At 57.0% G+C, this 17408-nt stretch overlaps 2 protein-coding genes across 3 annotated transcripts in view; one reads left to right on the top strand and one right to left on the bottom strand.

Moving 5' to 3' along the window:
- The window catches only part of CHCHD6 (coiled-coil-helix-coiled-coil-helix domain containing 6), a 101994-nt gene that overhangs the window by 75215 nt on the left and 9371 nt on the right, over positions 1-17408 (top strand). The window contains exons 5-6 of one of the 2 annotated variants that reach the window (XM_055413400.2): positions 925-1008; positions 16850-16920. In XM_055413400.2, the coding sequence (XP_055269375.2) occupies positions 925-1008; positions 16850-16920 (155 nt within the window). The remainder of the gene's footprint in view (positions 1-924; positions 1009-16849; positions 16921-17408) is intronic. The other variant, XM_055413401.2, reaches the window with a different exon arrangement.
- Positions 14860-16042, bottom strand: LOC148773961 (uncharacterized). Its single transcript, XM_088831713.1, has 2 exons — positions 15969-16042; positions 14860-15351 (listed from the first exon to the last, which is right to left on the bottom strand). The coding sequence occupies exons 1-2, from the start codon at positions 16013-16015 to the stop codon at positions 14967-14969; spliced, it is 432 nt and encodes a 143-aa protein (XP_088687839.1). The 5' UTR covers positions 16016-16042; the 3' UTR covers positions 14860-14966.

Raw genomic sequence — 17408 nt, 5'->3', positions numbered from 1 at the left:
GCACCTCTCCCCATCCCCGCCCCTGCCCCCCACCCCGACCCCGGCCGCTTCTCAGGCCTGCTGGTCACAGGGCAGCACCGCCCACGTTGCGCTCTGACCTGGGGCTGCCGCGAGCCCCCTGTGGACTCTGTCATGTGTCCCCCAAGCCCGGGTCCCCGTGTGGCTGCTGGTCTGGGTGCTATTGCCTGTTCTTTCTGCAGCCCCTGTGCCAAGTCAGCCCTCGCCGTTCTCAGGTGGAGGCGGGCTGGAATCCCTGACCCAGGAGGGCCCAAGGGCTCCAGGGACATGGCCTCCCCGCGAGGAACAGGACGCAAGTGCCTGCCCCGCCCGATGTGGCATCCCCGTGCCGAGGCCTGCCCGGGGTCGGGGGCTGTTGAGGGTCCCCTGGCTGGGTGAGGGTGGGGAGGGGCTGGCCAGGTAGCTCGGCCTCAGCCTGCCGTGACCCTCGGAGGCCCTCGGCTGTGTGCACTGGCCATTCTCTTTGCCCTCAGGAGGCTGAGGGCAGCTGCCCCCTCAGACCTAGGACTCTGAGTTCCAACGCTGCTCCCTTCAGACCCCTGGCCCCAGACACAGGGGGTTTGCTCAGCAGCAGGGTGACATCGGGCATGATTTGGTGGCACGTGTGCACGGTGCTTCCATCCCATGAGCCCGGGGCCCCATCTGTCCAGATGCGATCCCTGCGTGCCTCCGGCCCCCCGTGGCTTTGAGCTTCAGGGCTGCACTGAAGCCCCTCTGTCTCTGTGTCGTCATGGAGTCTGGCCACCCTCCTGCCTGTGGAGCCTGTGGGTACCTAGTCGGTGCTTGGAACACACCTGCCCTTGTTGGTGCCCCAGGGTCCTCCCTGGATGGCAGGTGGCGGCCTGGCACCGTGTGGACTTCGACTCCTAAGTCCTGACAGCTGACTGGGTTCTGCTTTCCCTGCAGGCCAGGGAGCTAGAGAGCCAGGAGGCAGAGCTGAGTTGCCGTGACGCCTTCTGCAAGGAGCAGCTGGGACGCCTGGAGAGGCAGGTGGGTCCCGCGGGTCCAGGGAGCTTGCCCCGCGGTCTGCTCTGGGAGGAGGCCTTGTGTGCAGTAGCCTCGTGTGGTTGCTGATTCTCCTGGGGCCGGAGATCAGTGGCCCGTCCTGCATTCCTGAGGGTGGGCCTATGAAGTGAATGAGATGTGGAGACACAGCACCTGCCCCTTCCAGGCCTGCAGCGACCCTCGAAAAGCCAGTCGTAACTTGCTCACTGTTTGGGGGCTCGCTTTGTTGATCGTGCTGGCATTTTCAGATGAACGCCTGAGGACGGTTAGGAGGTGAGCGTGTGTGGCTCTTCCTGCACCTGAGCCCAGGGCCAACCCCCTGCCTGCCGTCCCCGTGGGTCCTGGAGGCTCCATCTCGGTTTGGAGCTTCGAGGCTGGTGCTGTCTCGTGGGCTTGACTGCAGCCTGTTCCGTGGAGCCTGGCCGTGGGGCAGGAGGGCGCTGCCTGCTCTGTGGCTGCCCTCCGGTGTCCTCAGTGTCAGGGGCGCCAGCGTGCGAGGGGTGCAGGCGGCGGGCCCCCTCCTCTGCTGCGTCCTCAGCATCCTGTCCCCCTGCCCCGCGTCCTTGGTCGCGTCCAGACTCCCACTTGTGCTGAGGGGCCCTTCTTCTAAGTGGGGTCTGCCTGCCTGGTTGTGGGCAGTTACTGAAAGCATCCAGGAGACCCATGGAGATGCTTAGACACCAGCCCTTTGCACAACAGGAGCTGGGCTCTGGGGGGAGGCGGAGGGGCTGGGGCGGGCTGGGCGCGCCTTCTTCGGGTACAGCTCTGTTTCTGTAATGGGAGCTGTTGCTGTTGTATTTCTACATGAATTCGGCCTCGTCTGTTGAAGGCTCAGACCTTGACACCCTCAGCTTCTGCGCACACAGCTTCAGGGACTGGCTGTGCCAGTCTCCGCTTTTTTTCTTTCGTCTCCTCTTAAGCTTAGACGCTGATGCTGGAAACCTGTTTAGGGGCCTTGGAGCCGCAGCTGGTCATCCTGGACTCCCAGTAGCTGGGAGCTGGTGGGGGAGGTGGGAAGGTCCAGCTCTTGCCCTGAGGACACCGTCTGACCTGCTGTGTGCTCCGCATCGTCGGGCAGGAAAAGCTGGGGAGCTGCAGAACGCAGCCCTGTGTTCTGGGGAGTGGACTTCGTGACCCCTGTGTCCTTGCTGGTTACTCTGCAGGACGGCTCAGCCTGTGTGGCTTGTGGTGGTGAGTGTGGGAGGCGTGGGAGGCTGCTGCAGCAGCCCCGTGTGAAGGGCCTGTGTCCCGCACGGACGGTCTGCTGTGAACACACCCCTGTGGGAAAGGCCCAGGTCTCCCCGCTCGTTCCTCTCCCGGCGTCTGGGTCCCCTCGCCCCATCCAGCCCCACGTGTCCTGGTGGCGGAACCTGCTCCTCCTCTGTGCCCTGCGTCCTCGTCTGTCACCCACATGAGGGGCATTGGCCCTGATGGTCTCCTGGCCTGGTGGCCAGCCCCTGTCCCCGTCCACTTCTCACGGCCTTGTCTGCCCTGTGCCTCCTTGCCCCGCCCTGGACGTCACCTGCTCAGGCCTGGTGTGTACTTCCCTCTCCCCTCTCCTGGCCCAGCTCAGTCCCCCAGCCCCTGCCATGGCTCTGCCCTGACATGGTCGATTTGCCCTGCTGAGTGCCAGGTCAGGACACCGTTCTTACACATCACAGCACCAGCCCTGCAGGACCCAGAGCAGAGCGGCAGGTGGGAAGGGCTGTCTGTGGACGGCAGGCCCTGCGCAGGTCCCTGCAGAGGTCAGGCTGCCCCACCTCTGTCAGCAGCAGCTCAGGCCCACCTCCAGACAGTGGACGTGGGGCCAGGCTGGCGCTGTCCTGGGGTCACATGGGGCTATGTGGTCTGCAGGGACACCAGGGCTCTGGAGGGCATCTTACCCAGAGCCGTTCTGAGTAAACCTGAGTGTCTGAAGGGGTCTCGGAGGTCTCAGAGTCACAGGGTCCTGGCTTCTCAACTCAAGCAGAGGGAGGTTGACTTATTCACCTGAGTGAGAGTCTCAAGAAAGCACTTCACATCTTATGTGAGGTGCTTTGGGATGTATGGAATTCCGGCCTGTCCCCGCCTCTGGGAGGACTGTCCCTGTGGACCCTGTGGGCCTGGCTTCCTGCCTTTCTCCCAGGAGGAGCACAGGCCGTCCCGCCTCCTGTTCAGAGGGTCACACCCGGCAAGCATTGAGCACGTGCTGTTGGCCTTTGACGAGAACGCCAGGTGCCTGTCAGGTGAACACGACTTGGCGGCACCTGGCTGTTGGTTCCCAGCTTGCGGCGTTGCCTGGACACTGCTCCATCCCTGTGGATGCCAGAGACATGTGTTGGCTGGTGGAGAAGCTGGTAGAACGTGCTGCCAGCAACCCTGGAGACACCCCTTCCGTCAGGTTTCCACCAGCCCTGGACCCGGAAACCATGTTGCAGGCCTTGGTTGGGGGGGCTTGGGAGGGGCCCGGGAGCTCAGCGATGGGGACGCAGCACCCGGTGCTTGGGACTGGTGGGGGTAGTGAGCCGGACTGTCAGGACCGTGGACTGTGCGAGGCAGCAGGTCTGCTCCGGACCCTGGAACCGCACTTTGGAGGTCTTCCCTCCTATCAGTGGTGCCCTGAACACGCCCCCTCCCCACGGTGAGCACGTGACCTTGAGCATGTGGGTAGTGCTGTCCAGCATGCTCCCACTGTCCTGTGACCACCCTACCCTGGGAGGGGCCTCCCGGAAGACACACCCGCTTCACAGAGATGGTCTCACAGCAGACTCCAGTCGAGGCGACGCCATTTCTTCTAGATGACTCTCAAATGTGTTAACCATGGAAGGAAGAATGAGAACTATGAGGAAAGTCAGAAAAAACCTGCATCAGTAGAATTTAAAGAGGGAAATCAGGCAAGGGACTCAACAGATGGAGGAATTGAGCAGAAAGCAGAGAGTGGATTTAAATGGAATCCAAGAGGCATCTGAAGGGGTTTTGAAAGGGAAACATGCAGATTACGAAGATTTTAAGTTGCTGGGCTGTGAATGATTAACTGCTGGCTGAGATTCTGAGCCCAAAATCATGCCTCTGTTGAAATGGGAAAAACGACAGGGGTGTTCGAAACTCCTCAGTTTTCAAAAAGAAACTCAAGAAGGATAAATCAGAAACTAACAAGATTTTTACCTACAACCAAGGAGTGGGAATGGGCTCGGAAGACAGGGTAAGGGACGTCTCTGAGTATATTTTTTTTAAGTAGTTTGACATTTGAACCATGTTGCTATTTTGCTTATTCAAAAAATTAAATCAACAGAGATGGGATTAAAAATTAATAGAAGCAGAAATAAATGAACCCAGCTGTCTGTCAGGCAGATAGCAGCCTGCAGAGAGGGAGCCCCTGGGGGGATGGCCAGGTTCCCCTTCTCTGCTCCCCACCAGCTGGGAGCCCTGGATATGTTGTGAGCCCCCGAGGCCCGAGAGGAGGAGCCGCAGCGGGGTGGCCCATGTGCTCACGCGCCCGCCCAGGGATGGCGTCTCAGGCACAAGCTCATGGCAGACGGCTGCCCAGGCGGGCTCCTGCCCCCCTAGGTTAAGAGGGAGCCCCCAGCAACACTGGAGGTTGGGGGGTAGCCCCCGACACGTGGCTCCAAGAAGTGTTCTTCATCCCTGGGGGCCAGAGACTCGTGTCTTCCTATGAGATCCCATGTGGCTCAGCAGCGCACTGGGGGATCCTGCCCCAGCAGGGCTGTGGGGCAGCCAGGGGCACTGACCTGGGAGGAGCGCTTCACCCTGTGGGCCAGAAAGAGGGTCCTTGCTCCCACCCAGACCATCCGTGAGCCGCTGGTCAGCAGGGCCCCTGGTGCCTATAGGCCAGAGACGCCTTCCCACCTGGAACACTGGGGCCTGCACTGCCAGAGGACCCCCAGCGAGTGGCTGGTGGGGAGCACTTTCTGCCCCAGGGTCTCAGAGGAACAAGGCGGGTGCAGACATGCAGTCAAGGCTCTGTTTCCAGATGCCGAGCAGATTCCAAAGGAAACCGAGGGAAGCTACAGCTGCCCTCACAATCGCGAGCTCTCTGAAAAATAGAGACAGGACTTGAAAGCAGTCAGGGAAGGCTGGTGTTCCGGACACTGGGGTGCTGGGCGATGGAGCCCGCCTAACTAACACCCCTGAGGCTGGGAGGGAGTGGTCTGTTACCAAGTTCTGAAAGAAAACTCTCAACCTGGAATGCCACACCCACCAAAGCTATCCTTCAGGAATGAGGAGGAGATGACTTCTCAGGTCACGGAGAGCTGGGAGAAGGTGTGGCTGCCCAGTGTACCTGTAAAGAGTGACAAAGTAAGTTCTTGAAACAGAAAACGATGAAAGAAATAATTTGGGAATATGAACAAGAAAGAAATAACAGAGAACAAATTAAAAATGCAGATAAATACAAGATTATCTTTTGTCACAGTAATTTTTAAAATCATATTTGATTGTTAAAAAAGGTAACAAGGTATGATGTGAGACAAATGCATATACAGTCTGCATATACACCTATATCTATGTGCACATATACAGTCTGCATAGACACCTATATCTATGCACGAATGTACAGTCTGCATGTACACCTGTATCTATGTGCGCATATACAGTCTGCATATACACCTATATCTGTGTGTGCACGTACAGTCTGCATATACACCTATATCTGTGTGCAGATAGTCTGCATATACACCTATATCTGTGTGCGCAGATACAGTCTGCATATACACCTGTATCTATGCACCAGTGTACAGTCTGCATATACACCTATATCTGTGTGTGCATATACAGTCTGCACATACACCTGTATCTGTGTGCGCAGATACAGTCTGCATATACACCTATATCTATGTACGCATGTACAGTCTGCATATACATCTATATCTGTGTGTGCATATACAGTCTGCATATACACCTGTATCTGTGTGCGCAGATACAGTCTGCATATACACCTATATCTATGTACGCATGTACAGTCTGCATGTACACCTGTATCTATGTGCGAATATATAGTCTGCATATACACCTATATCTGTGTGCGCAGATACAGTCTGCATATACACCTGTATCTGTGTGCGCATATACAGTCTGCATATACACCTATATCTGTGTACGCATGTACAGTCTGCATATACACCTATATCTGTGTGCGCATGTACAGTCTGCATATACACCTGTATCTGTGTGCGCATATACAGTCTGCATATACACCTATATCTATGTGCGCATATACAGTCTGCATATACACCTATATCTGTGTGCGCATATACAGTCTGCATATACACCTGTATCTGTGTGCGCATATACAGTCTGCATATACACCTATATCTGTGTGCGCATATACAGTCTGCATATACACCTGTCTGTGTGCGCAGATACAGTCTGCATATACACCTATATCTGTGTGCGCATATACAGTCTGCATATACACCTATATCTGTGTGCGCATATACAGTCTGCATATACACCTATATCTGTGTGCGCAGATACAGTCTGCATATACACCTGTATCTGTGTATGCATGTACAGTCTGCATATACACCTATATCTGTGTGCAGATAGTCTGCATATACACCTATATCTGTGTGCGCAGATACAGTCTGCATATACACCTATATCTATGTGCGCATATACAGTCTGAATATACACCTATATCTGTGTGCGCATGTACAGTCTGCATATACACCTGTATCTGTGTGCGCATATACAGTCTGCATATACACCTGTATCTATGTGCGCATATACAGTCTGCATATACACCTGTATCTATGTGCGCATATACAGTCTGCATATACACCTGTATCTGTGTGCGCATATACAGTCTGCATATACACCTGTATCTGTGTGTGCATATACAGTCTGCATATACACCTGTATCTGTGTGTGCAGATACAGTCTGCATATACACCTATATCTGTGTGCGCATATACAGTCTGCATATACACCTATATCTGTGTGCGCATATACAGTCTGCATATACACCTGTGTCTGTGTGCGCAGATACAGTCTGCGTATACACCTGTGTCTGTGTGCGCAGATACAGTCTGCGTATACACCTGTGTCTGTGTGCGCAGATACAGTCTGCGTATACACCTGTGTCTGTGTGCGCAGATACAGTCTGCGTATACACCTGTGTCTGTGTGCGCAGATACAGTCTGCGTATACACCTGTGTCTGTGTGCGCAGATACAGTCTATGTCTATGTACACATATACAGTCTGCATATGTCCGAGCCAATGTAGACAGTGAAGATGAAGGCATGTGGTGAAGTGAGGCTTTCAGGCCTTACTCTGGGTGGTTGAGCGTTAATAGCAGCAGGTTGTACGTTGTGTGTGTGTAGTGATACACAGCGCCGCCACTGAGAAAGTTGGATGAAGCAGTAGCTCAGACACACTATTAATAAGTCAGGTGTTTAACCCACAGGAAGAAAGAAGAGAGAAACAGGAGGAGCAGAAGAAACAGAACATATGTCATGAAACGGTAGACTTAAACTCTGGCTATCAGTAATCACCCTAAAGGTAAATGGTCTAGATAAACCAATGAACGCTGGAGGCTGACAGAGAAGATCTCTCTCGCACACACACATGCACACACACACACACACACACACACGCACACACAGAGCTACACTGTCTATGAGAAACTCAAATACAATGCCAGATGAAAAGTAAAAGGGTGAGGAAAGATAAACGTTGATCCGGAAAACCATGGGGGCAGTCATTAATAGCAGATACAGTGCTTCAGAGCAAAGAAAATCACTGGACACAGGGAGGACCTTACGTGATGAATGGATTGGTCCACCAGGAGGGCACTGCGATCGTCCGCATGTCTGCACCACAGAAGAGCGGCTTTGCCTCTGTGGAGCAGAAACCGAAGGGGCAGAAGCAAGCAATCTCAATAGGAGTCTGAGTCCTTAACACCCTCCTCTCAGCAACAGATAGAAAATCAGCAAGGGTAGAAGGGGTCCAAATGACATATCATCCAACAACAGCAAAATTCATATATTTTCAAGCACCTGTGAGACCAGGATAGTCTGTATCGTGGGCCATAATACTAACCATAACAAATTTGAAAGACTTGAAACCAACATATCAAAATATATGGGCTACAACTTAAGCAGGGCTGAATGTGAAATGTATAGCAGTAAACCCATAAATTAGAAAAGTTTCAAAATCTCAAAAAACTAGGAAAAGAACAACAAAATAAACCCCAAGCAAGTAGAAGGAAGGAAATAATAAAAGATAGCAAAACATAATCATGACAGGAAAACTCCAGAGAGAATTAATGGAACACAGCACTGGTTCTCAGGGGAAAAATCGGTAAAATTGAAGGCCTCCAGCGGGAATGGCGAAGGCGGAGTGAAGACACAAGCCCCCTCAGCAGTGGAGCCGTGTCCCCATGGCTGCCACGGCCACTCGAGGGAGGGGAAAGGCCACCGCGTGCTTGTGGAGCCTCTGATGGGGAAGAGGTGGGCCAGTTCTCAGAAAGCCACAGACTGCTGAAACTCAGCCCAGATGAGGCTGATACACAGAATAGCCCTGTAACCCTGGAGAAATGGGCTTCGTGACTGTGAGGCTCCAGGAGAAGAAATCTCCAGGCCAGTTGGTTTCTCTGGAGATCCCTACAAAAAATTAAGACCAATTTTACACAATCTCTCCTGGAAAACAGATGCTTGGGGGAAACTTCCCAGCTCATTTCATGAGGCTGTATTTGTCAGACAAGCAGTGTTACCAAACCAAAGACAAGGGAAAACTACAGCACAATGTCTCTCATGAAATTAGACACCAAAGTGTGTCTAACCAAATTCAACAATGCATGAAAAGAATCATATAGCAGGTGTGTGCATCGCAGTACACAGAGTGGGGCTCCTTCTGGGTGTGCGCTGGGCCAGTGTCTGAAAATCAGTGAAATCCGCCACAGCTAACAGTCTAAGGGGAAGTCATAGGATCATATCAATTGATCCCAAGAAGCGTGTGACAAAAATCAGCTCTATTCATGATAAAAACCCTTAGAAAATCAGGAGTAGAAGAGAACTGCCTTAACTAGTTAGAGAGCATGAGACCAGAGACAGAGACGAGTCCCCAAACACGTAGCTGACACCAGAGACAAAGGTGAGGCTCTGGACGTCCGTCCCCGCATGGGCACAGTGTGACTGCCGCGAGGCAGGTACCAGCCTCTGGGGGGGACAAGGAAGAGAAAACAAAGGCTGTAGGTCAGAAGGGAAGGAACGAGACGGTCCCTGCTTTCACGTGACCTGACCATCTTCATGGATGACCAGAGGAGCCCAACAGAAGAAAATCCTGGAGCAAATGAAGGCATTAGCAAGGTCACCAGACACAAGATCCACACACAAGAATCCGCTCCATTACAGACTGCTGTGTGCTAGCAACATCTGGATCCTGAGATTAAAGCCAGCAAAAGCAAGATCTGTAAGCAGACCTCATCAAAATCAAAACTTTGGTTCTGTGGAAGGCCCTGTGAGGAGGATGAGAAGAGGAGCTGCAGACGGGGAAAAACATGTGCAAAGCACACGCCACACGAAGGGCTGTGACCTAGAATATAGAAGATGCTCTGACAGCACTCCCCAAATCAAACATATAAAACCCAACAACGCACTTAGAAAAATCCACCATGGGGATACACAGATGGCAGATGAACACGTGAGAAGAGTTCCCCACCATTAGCTGTTAGACGTGCAGATCAGACCTGCAGCTAGGCAGCACTGCGCACCTGTCGGGGCAGCAGACACCTTTCCTTGTGACATGCTGAGGGGTGTGCAGAACATGGGAGGCCACACACATCCACACGGCACATGGGAGCTGGCCTGAGCGTGCCCCCCGAGCTGGTGTAGACGCCCTGTGTACACGACACGGTGCGTGTGACATGCTGAGGAGTGTGTAGAATGCCACACACGGGAGCTGGCCTGAGCGTGCTCCCCCGAGCTGGTGTAGATGCCCTGTGTGCACAACACGGTGCGTGTGACATGCTGAGGAGTGTGCAGAACACCGCGCACGGGAGCTGACCTGAGCGTGCTCCCCTGAGCCGGTATAGACGCCCTGTGTGCACGACACGGCAGGCGATGGCAGACAAGGGTTGTCACATGGCAGATCTTGCAAAGAAAATCTAAGCCCAAAGTGACAGGAACACCCCCAGAGACAGAAGGAAGAAAGGATAGGAAAACTGTCTGTGAATCACAGAAGAACAAGTGACAGGCATGGAAGGAACGCTGACTGCCACCCGTCCAGCACTGCTGTAGTGAGAGCTAATGCAGGCAGGAGCCGTGCCTTCCATGCTGCAAGGAGTCTTCCGGCAGCCCTCCTCAGCTCACATGCTTGTTGTCGGGGGGGGGAGGTGTGTGTGTGGCTGAGGTTCTACGTTTTGTGCACCGCAAATCGCCCCTAAACTGAGAGGCGTCCAGCGGCTGCCGGTCAGGGTTACGGGCTCTGTGAGTCAGGGGCGCATGAGAAACGGAGTGTCCTGTGGGCGTGAAGGGTCCCGGCTGCGACAGCTGTCCAGTGTTTACCTAGAATATCAGCGTTCCTCTGCTCTCGGGGGACGTGGCTGAAGTGTTGGGAGGTGCAGTGCCCTGGTGACTGAAGCCACTCAACTGGCTTCAGGCGGAGAGAGCGGGTGAGTGGGTGGACAGGCGGGGCCCCGAGCCCTGCTGCCCTCTGCCGCTCCTCGGGCAGACGGCCCCGCCCCGGCGGGCGGCTGCCTCCTGCTGCTGGAAATGGTCTTTCTGGGTCCGTCTTGTTTCTCATGTATTTATTCACTCTCTTCTTGGGCTTTCGAGTTGCTCAGAGCCCCTGTGGACTCCCGTGCCGGCTGCCAGGCCCTCAAGCACAGGCCAGCAACACAGACCCCACGCCTGTCCCACTTAGAGCTCCTGCTGGTTTGCCGTCTCCGCGTCTGTTGGGCTTTATTTGTGGATATGAAAACAGGACCTTTTAAAAAGTACCCTTCAGCAGCACGCACACGTTAGGCTTCCACGAGAACCTGTTGGATTTCCTGGGTGCTGTGACATTTCCTGTTGGTGTTTGCAGACCCCGAGAGCAAACAGGCACCGAGGTCTCACGTGTGTCCTGTGCCCACACTGCGGAGCTCCTGTGTCAGCTCATGTCTGTTCTGCAGAAGGAGCTAAACCCTCGCTTGCATCTGTTACTCTGTGTGTCAGCTTCTTCCATGGAGGCGGCTCTAGGCAGACTGCCTGGTGCATCCAGCTCCTAGCCTCAATGGACTCTGTCTGCAGAACCAGCAAGGTGAGCTGTGTGACCGCACTTGGGCTGGCATACAGCAGGTGCTCATCACAGCCCTGTTCCCTCCTGTAGATGAAGTCAGGAAAGAAGGAAAGCCCTTTCCAGAGTCTCCTACAAACTTTAGTAAACACTTAGCAAGAGCCGTTATGGTGCTTGAATTGAGTTAGTCATTTTTGCAGTAATGGAGGGAATTCTCTTTAACTTAGGTATAATTTACACTTTATATACATTGAGCCAACAAAGTTCCGTATAGTCAAAGCTATGGTTTTTTCCAGTAGTTATGGATGTGAGAGTTGGACCATAAAGAAGGCTGAACATTCAGATAACTAAGATCATGGCATCCAGTCCCATCACTTCACGGCAAATAGATGGGGAAACAGTGGAGACAGTGACAGACTTAATTTCCCTGGGCTCCAAAATCACTGCAGACGGTGACTGCAGCCATGAAATTAAAAGACGCTTGCTCCTTGGAAGAAAAGCTATGACCAACCTAGATAGCATGTTAAAAAGCAGAGACATTACTTTGCCGACAAAGGTCCATCTAGTCAAAGCTATGGTTTTTCCAGTAGTCATGTATGGATGTGAGAGTTGGACCATAAAGCTGAACACCAAAGAATTGATGCTTTTGAACTGGAGTGTTGGAGAAGACTCCTGAGGGTTCCTTGGACTGCAAGATCAAACCAGTCAATCCAAAAGGAAATCAGTCCTGAATATTCATTGGAAGGACTGATGCTGACGCTCCAGTCCTTTGGCTATCTGATGCAAAGAAACAACTCATTAGAAAAGACCCTGATGCTGGGAAAGATTGAAGGTAGGAGGAGAAGGGGGCGACAGAGGATGAGATGGTTGGATGGCATCTCCAACTCAATGGACATGGTTTGAGCAAGCTCAAGCTCAAACTCAAACCAGGAGATGGTGAAGGAGAAGGGAGCCGGGTGTGCTGCAGTCCATGGGGTCGCACAGTTGGACGTGCCTGAGCGACTGAACGACAGCAGCAGCACATTGAGCTGTGTTGTCCCCACAAAGCCTCCTGTCTGGCAGCAGAGGTGACAGCGTGCAGAAGACTCACCTGTTCAAGGGGGTGGGAGTAGGTCTGTCTGCACAGCTGATTGGGGGTAGATGTGTTTACAGTCACCTTGGAGGCGACAGGGCCTATGAGACAGTCCGCCCTCTTTCCTCCTTTGATTTTCTGTTAAAAATTCCCAAATCTCAAGTATCAAGCTGCTGGGAAACGCAGTGCTGCTCTGTAGTGTGCAGTTTTGGAATACAGCCAGGTTTTCCAGAGGGTGGAGTTCTTTGTGGAGCAGCAGCCATGGCTGAGCACAGCGTCGTCAGCAGCAAAGCAGGCTTAGCCTCAGGCGCCCCTGGCTGGGAGCAGTGGTTCTCACTTTGGGTGCCCAGTGGACCCCCTCAGGAATTTCTTTAAACACCGATGCCTGGGCCTACCCCAGACCACCACCCACCAGCCTGCAGGCTGAGCTCCAACGGCCCTGTGGCTCCAGGGCTGAGGCCTGCAGGTGTGAGGCCACAGGATGGGGAAACACGGAGGGCAGGACCCCACCGAGGGCCCCAGGAGTTTAGAAAGCGGCTGTGCTGCCCGTGGGTGCCCTGGTTCTGCAAACCTGTGCTCCTAGGTGTCCTGGGCACTTGGGTCTGCGGGAGCTCGCTGATCAGCAGGGCCGGGGCCTGTCCGCCTGTCAGACAGGCTGGGAGCGCTGCTTCTGCAGGCCCCTGACCAGGCCTCCAGCGGGTCCACACCTGGCTGACCGTACAGGGACGGTTTCAGCCCTGGGGCCAGGTTCTGGGAGCAGGTGCTGGTGGTCACTGCCACAGGAGCGTCCTCTGGGACCGGGGCCCCGTCTCAGTACCAAGCACCCCTGTGTGAGGAGCCTGGTCGGTAGCCCTGTGGCCTGAGTCCCTGCCCCGTGTGGCTCCCGGTCCTCCAGCAGCCCATGGAGAGTGGTCTTGGGACCTTGACCCTGCGGCCTTTTGCTCAGGGTTGGGTCACCAGCAAGTGACAGAAGTGGAGTTAAATTTTGTGTCTCTTCATTTTGAAAAATTCTTTTTAATTTTCTGTTGTGCTGTGCATTTTGTTTTCAAACTAATTAGCTATTCATTTAGCCAAATATGTTTCTGCAAGTGTGAGAACCAGCTGACCTGCATGGAGGCCTGGCTGGTTGCCAGGCTTTTGTGAGGACAGAGCTGCCCGCCTGGCGGCCAGCCTCCCGCCACCATTGCAGAGCTCGCGTGTCCCAGTCCCTCGTCTGCGCTCCCAGCAGCTCCCCACTCCAGCCGGAGCTGACCCCCATCCTGAAGGCCCTGCTGCAGAGCGCGAGCGTGGACCCCATGTCACGTGGGTCTAGTGCGGTGTGTGTGCGTGCGTGTGCGCGTGTGTGCCTGCATTGATGTCCACATCTACAGGGGGACTGTCTACATGGAGCTGCCCAGGATGCTCATTTTCTCTTCCTCGTGAGGGCGAGCGGCAGACCCCCAGCCACACTCAGCAGCCCCTCGACATGCGAGGATGCTCAGCCAGGCCCGCGGAGCCCGGGCCTCGAGGGGCTGCAGCAGGAAGCGGCGGGGCGCCTCCTCCCTGACTGTTCACAGGCGCAGGTGCTCACAGGGGGCTCTCACCTGGAGCCAGCGCCACACTCCAATTAGCAGTTCACACAGCGGCCAGGCCCCGCTGGCAGCCGGTCGGGCGGGTGAGGAAACAGGCCGTGGAGAGATCCAGGCCGGGAGGGGGCCCCAGGGGAGGCACCGCTCTGGGCTTGGAGGGCCCGCTGGCTGGCTGGTCCCGGCCTGGGGGTCCCCCTGAAGCCCCTGGGCCCCGTGACTGCTGCTCGCGGCCGCAGAGCAGAGCCGTGACCATCTCCTCCTCTCTGCTGAAGTGTCCGGTGAGACACTGTCTCCTGGGGGAGGGTCCGAGCCCCTTCTCCGGCGTGACCCTCGGCTCTCCTGCCCTGGGGGATCTGCCCTGCTCCCCCCTCAGCCGCTCCTGGGGGCCGCTGCTTGGGCACCGCCAGTGCCAGCAGCTCTAGGCATAGATGGGGCGATGCAGCTGGAACTCCCTCCCATGGGGAGCGTTCCTCCAGAAAACGCAGTCTCCCTTCCAGATAATTCTCTTGACTGCCGTGTGGTGGGGTATTCAGTTTTTAAGAGTTTCGTTGTTTCCTCTGTGCAGGCCCCCACACCCCCAAGGGTCTTAACCTCGCCATCTCCATGGCCTCTGTGGCAGTGCCCATGACACTGCTCAGGTGGCTCTTTGTCCGCAGGGCACAGAGCAGCAGGGCAGTGGGCCCCCCGGGGCTCCAGCTGCCAGGGGTCCTCACGCAGGAGGAGTGGCACGCCGCCCTCCCAGCCTCACGGGCGCCCACCCTGGTGTGATGGGGACTGCCTGACGAGTCCCCCCCCAGCTGTCCCCCTCACCTCCACCCTCTCTTTTGATCTGAGAACCCAGGCCCTTGGAGAAATCAGACAGGATGAAATATGGAAACTGCTCGTGAAGTAATTGAAGAAACACTGTGACTCTTAAAGCCCGTGGAGATAAGGCTCACACCTTCTTACTCACGTTATTTAATTTTTAATGGCAGCTTTAATTAATGGAGATGAGGTCTTCTGGTTTCAGACTCACTCTGAGCAGCGGGAGCGGGGAGGTCGGCTGTTGACAGGTGGAGGAGGGGGCTCCGAACTCCTCGGGTCTGCTCTAGGGGACAGGCGACCACCAGGTGCAGGAATTGGGGTGCCACTGGGTTTCCAGGGAGCAGGGCTGGGGGGTCACGGCGCCACCACACTGAAAAATGAAGCCTTGCAGTCCCTGTGGTGGGGCTGCAGCAGGACCCCCGGCACAGGGGGCAGTGGGGGGCTCCCCGTCCTCCCTGAGGCCCTCGCAAGGGGTCGCGAGGGTCTCGCTCTCACTGGCTGCAGGCTCAGAAGACGCGCCTGCAGCGGCCCCAGGAAGCCGGTGGACGCGGCCGCTGCTCGCTCCAGGGCGGGAGGGGGCGGCCGTCTGCTCAGGCGCGGCCGCTCGCTCCAGGGCAGGAGGGGGGCGGCCGTCCGCTCGGCGGAGGGCGGGCCTCTGAGGCCTGTGGCTGTGGAGGAAGCGGCTCCGGGGTTATCAGTGCTTCTCGACCTGCACGCTCTTCCTGTGACAGACCTCACCCGCCACAGGCCGAGCCCACAGCTCGCCCGGCCATGGACCCAGGCCCCCCCCCGCAGACCCAAGTACCCCCGGCCAGGCCGTGCATGGAGGAGCGGGTCGGAGCCCCCGGGCCCGTCCAGCCGCGCAGCTCCCTGGGGAAGACTGGGCGTCAGCACGTCCCTGCAGGGTTCGGGGGAGCCTGGTGGGGTGAGGGGAGCCCCGTTCCTTTCCTGCCTGTTGCACTGGGTGTTCAGCCCCCACCACTCATCGGGGGGCCTGGGCTGTGCATGGTTGGGTGAGGGATGTGCTGGGGGAGCTGGGGCTCACGCCGTTGCTGGGGTGGGGGCCTACGCCCAACAGCTGGCCCCCCAGCGCGGCCCAGAGCTGATTCCCGCCCTTCCTGGGCCCCACTGCTCCTCGGAGCCCCTTCCACGTGCCCATCAGGAGGCAGCTCCCCAGGCCGAGGGTCCAGGACAGGGCTGAGGGCCCGGTGCCCCCCCATCACCCCAGCCCCTGAGGTGGACAATGGGGTCTGTGGGGCCAGCGCCCGCCCTGCCCGGCTCTGACCCGGCCTCCTGTCGCCTCCTCTGGTCCGAGGGGTCCAGGCTGCCCATGTCTCCTTTGGAGGTGGAGTCGCAGCGCCGGGCTGGGAGGCTGACGGCCGCGGGGAGGCCCCACGTGACCAGGCCTTCCACACTGCGGTGGGAAGGGGCGGGCCAGGCCTGTGCGGGCCGCCGGGCACCTGCTGGTGTCTGAAGGCAGCCCCGGGTCAGGCTCCTCCCGTAGCGTCCTTCTCAGGACGTCCTGGGAGACGTCGGGCCCTCTTGGGGCCTCATAGGAGCTGGTGCTGGGGCAGTCGTGTGTGGGTCTCCCCTGGAAGAGCGGCGTGTGGACTGCTGGCCCGGTGGCCTGAGGCCGCTCACCCGGCACAGAGAAGTCGGGGACTGACCGGGGGGTGCCGTGGACTCCGCCCCACGGCCCCGCCCCTGGTCTCTGCCCCCTCGGTCCCTGCCCACCGGCCCACGCAGCGGAGCGTGGGCCCGGGGCCCACGGGCCCTGCAGTGCGGCAGGCGTCCTGGGCTGTGGTCGGGCACCTGCGCCTGTGGTGTGGCTGGGCGGCAGAGGCCTGTAAGACGTGCTTGGACCAGATGGCGCTCAGCAGACGCCCCAAGAGACAGTGAATGTCCTGGGCTGCGGCCCCGCAGTCTCCAGGTGCCTTGTAGCTCAGAGTGGCCCGTGCTGTGAGCTCACGAGTCGCGTGTGTGGCCACATGTCCATAAAGCTCTCCTACAGGTGGGGCAGGGCCCCGCTCGTGGGGGTGCGACCCCCCGGGCGCCAGGGCCGCCTGCTGTGCTGTCAGGGGTGTCTGCAGGCTCAGTGGGGTGGCGGACGCGGTGGGGCCACAGGAGTTCTCTGTGGTGACTGGTGGCTCTGTGCTTTCTCCGCAGAACCTCGAGACGTACAGGCTGTCGTCACAGCAATTCCACGAGGCAGCCACGAAGATTGAAGGTGCCATCAAGTAAGAGCCCCCCTCTTCCTCCCCACGAGATCAGCCGCAGCTAAAAACTGCCCCTCTGGGAAACCCGCCCCTGCGCCTCATCCCTGGCTTCTGGAGGAACACTGACGGCCAGGTGTCCCTTGCCTGCTCCGAGCCACCATGTCCATCTCATGCCAGGGGTCGGGGCAGAGCCACTCCAGGCCCATGTCCTGGGTGTCCTGTAGACTCAGACCCCCAGGAAGTCAAGAAGGGGTGCTGCCGGCCCTGTGGTCCTGGGGGTTCCGGGGTGGTCTGGCCCTGAGCCACATGCCTCTGCAGGACGCTGGTCGGGGGAGCTCGGGCGGCACAGCGCTGAGCTACAGCGTTGTGTCCCTCTGTCCTCCCGCGCTGGGGACCTGGGGGCGGGGCATCAGGAAACGGGGCACGCCTGAGGCAGATGCAGCTGTTATTTGGGGTGCAGACCTGGGAGGGTCCTCAGGGCCCCGTGGGGCGGGAGAGCAGGCCTCGCA

Source organism: Moschus berezovskii, chromosome 24, assembly GCF_049115385.1.
Source record: "Moschus berezovskii isolate FMDL1 chromosome 24, NW_MosBer_1.0, whole genome shotgun sequence".
NCBI classification, from domain to species: Eukaryota; Metazoa; Chordata; class Mammalia; order Artiodactyla; family Moschidae; genus Moschus; species Moschus berezovskii.
This window is presented reverse-complemented; position numbering and strand designations above follow the sequence as displayed.

Excerpts from the sequence above, each read along its gene's own strand:
- LOC148773961 (XM_088831713.1), bottom strand. The coding sequence starts at position 16,015 with ATGGGCAGCCTGGACCCCTCGGACCAGAGGAGGCGACAGGAGGCCGG. Across the intron at positions 15,352-15,968 it reads AGGAGGCGACAGGAGGCCGG|CCACAGGCCTCAGAGGCCCG; the intron begins GTCAGAGCCGGG and ends CTTCCTCCACAG.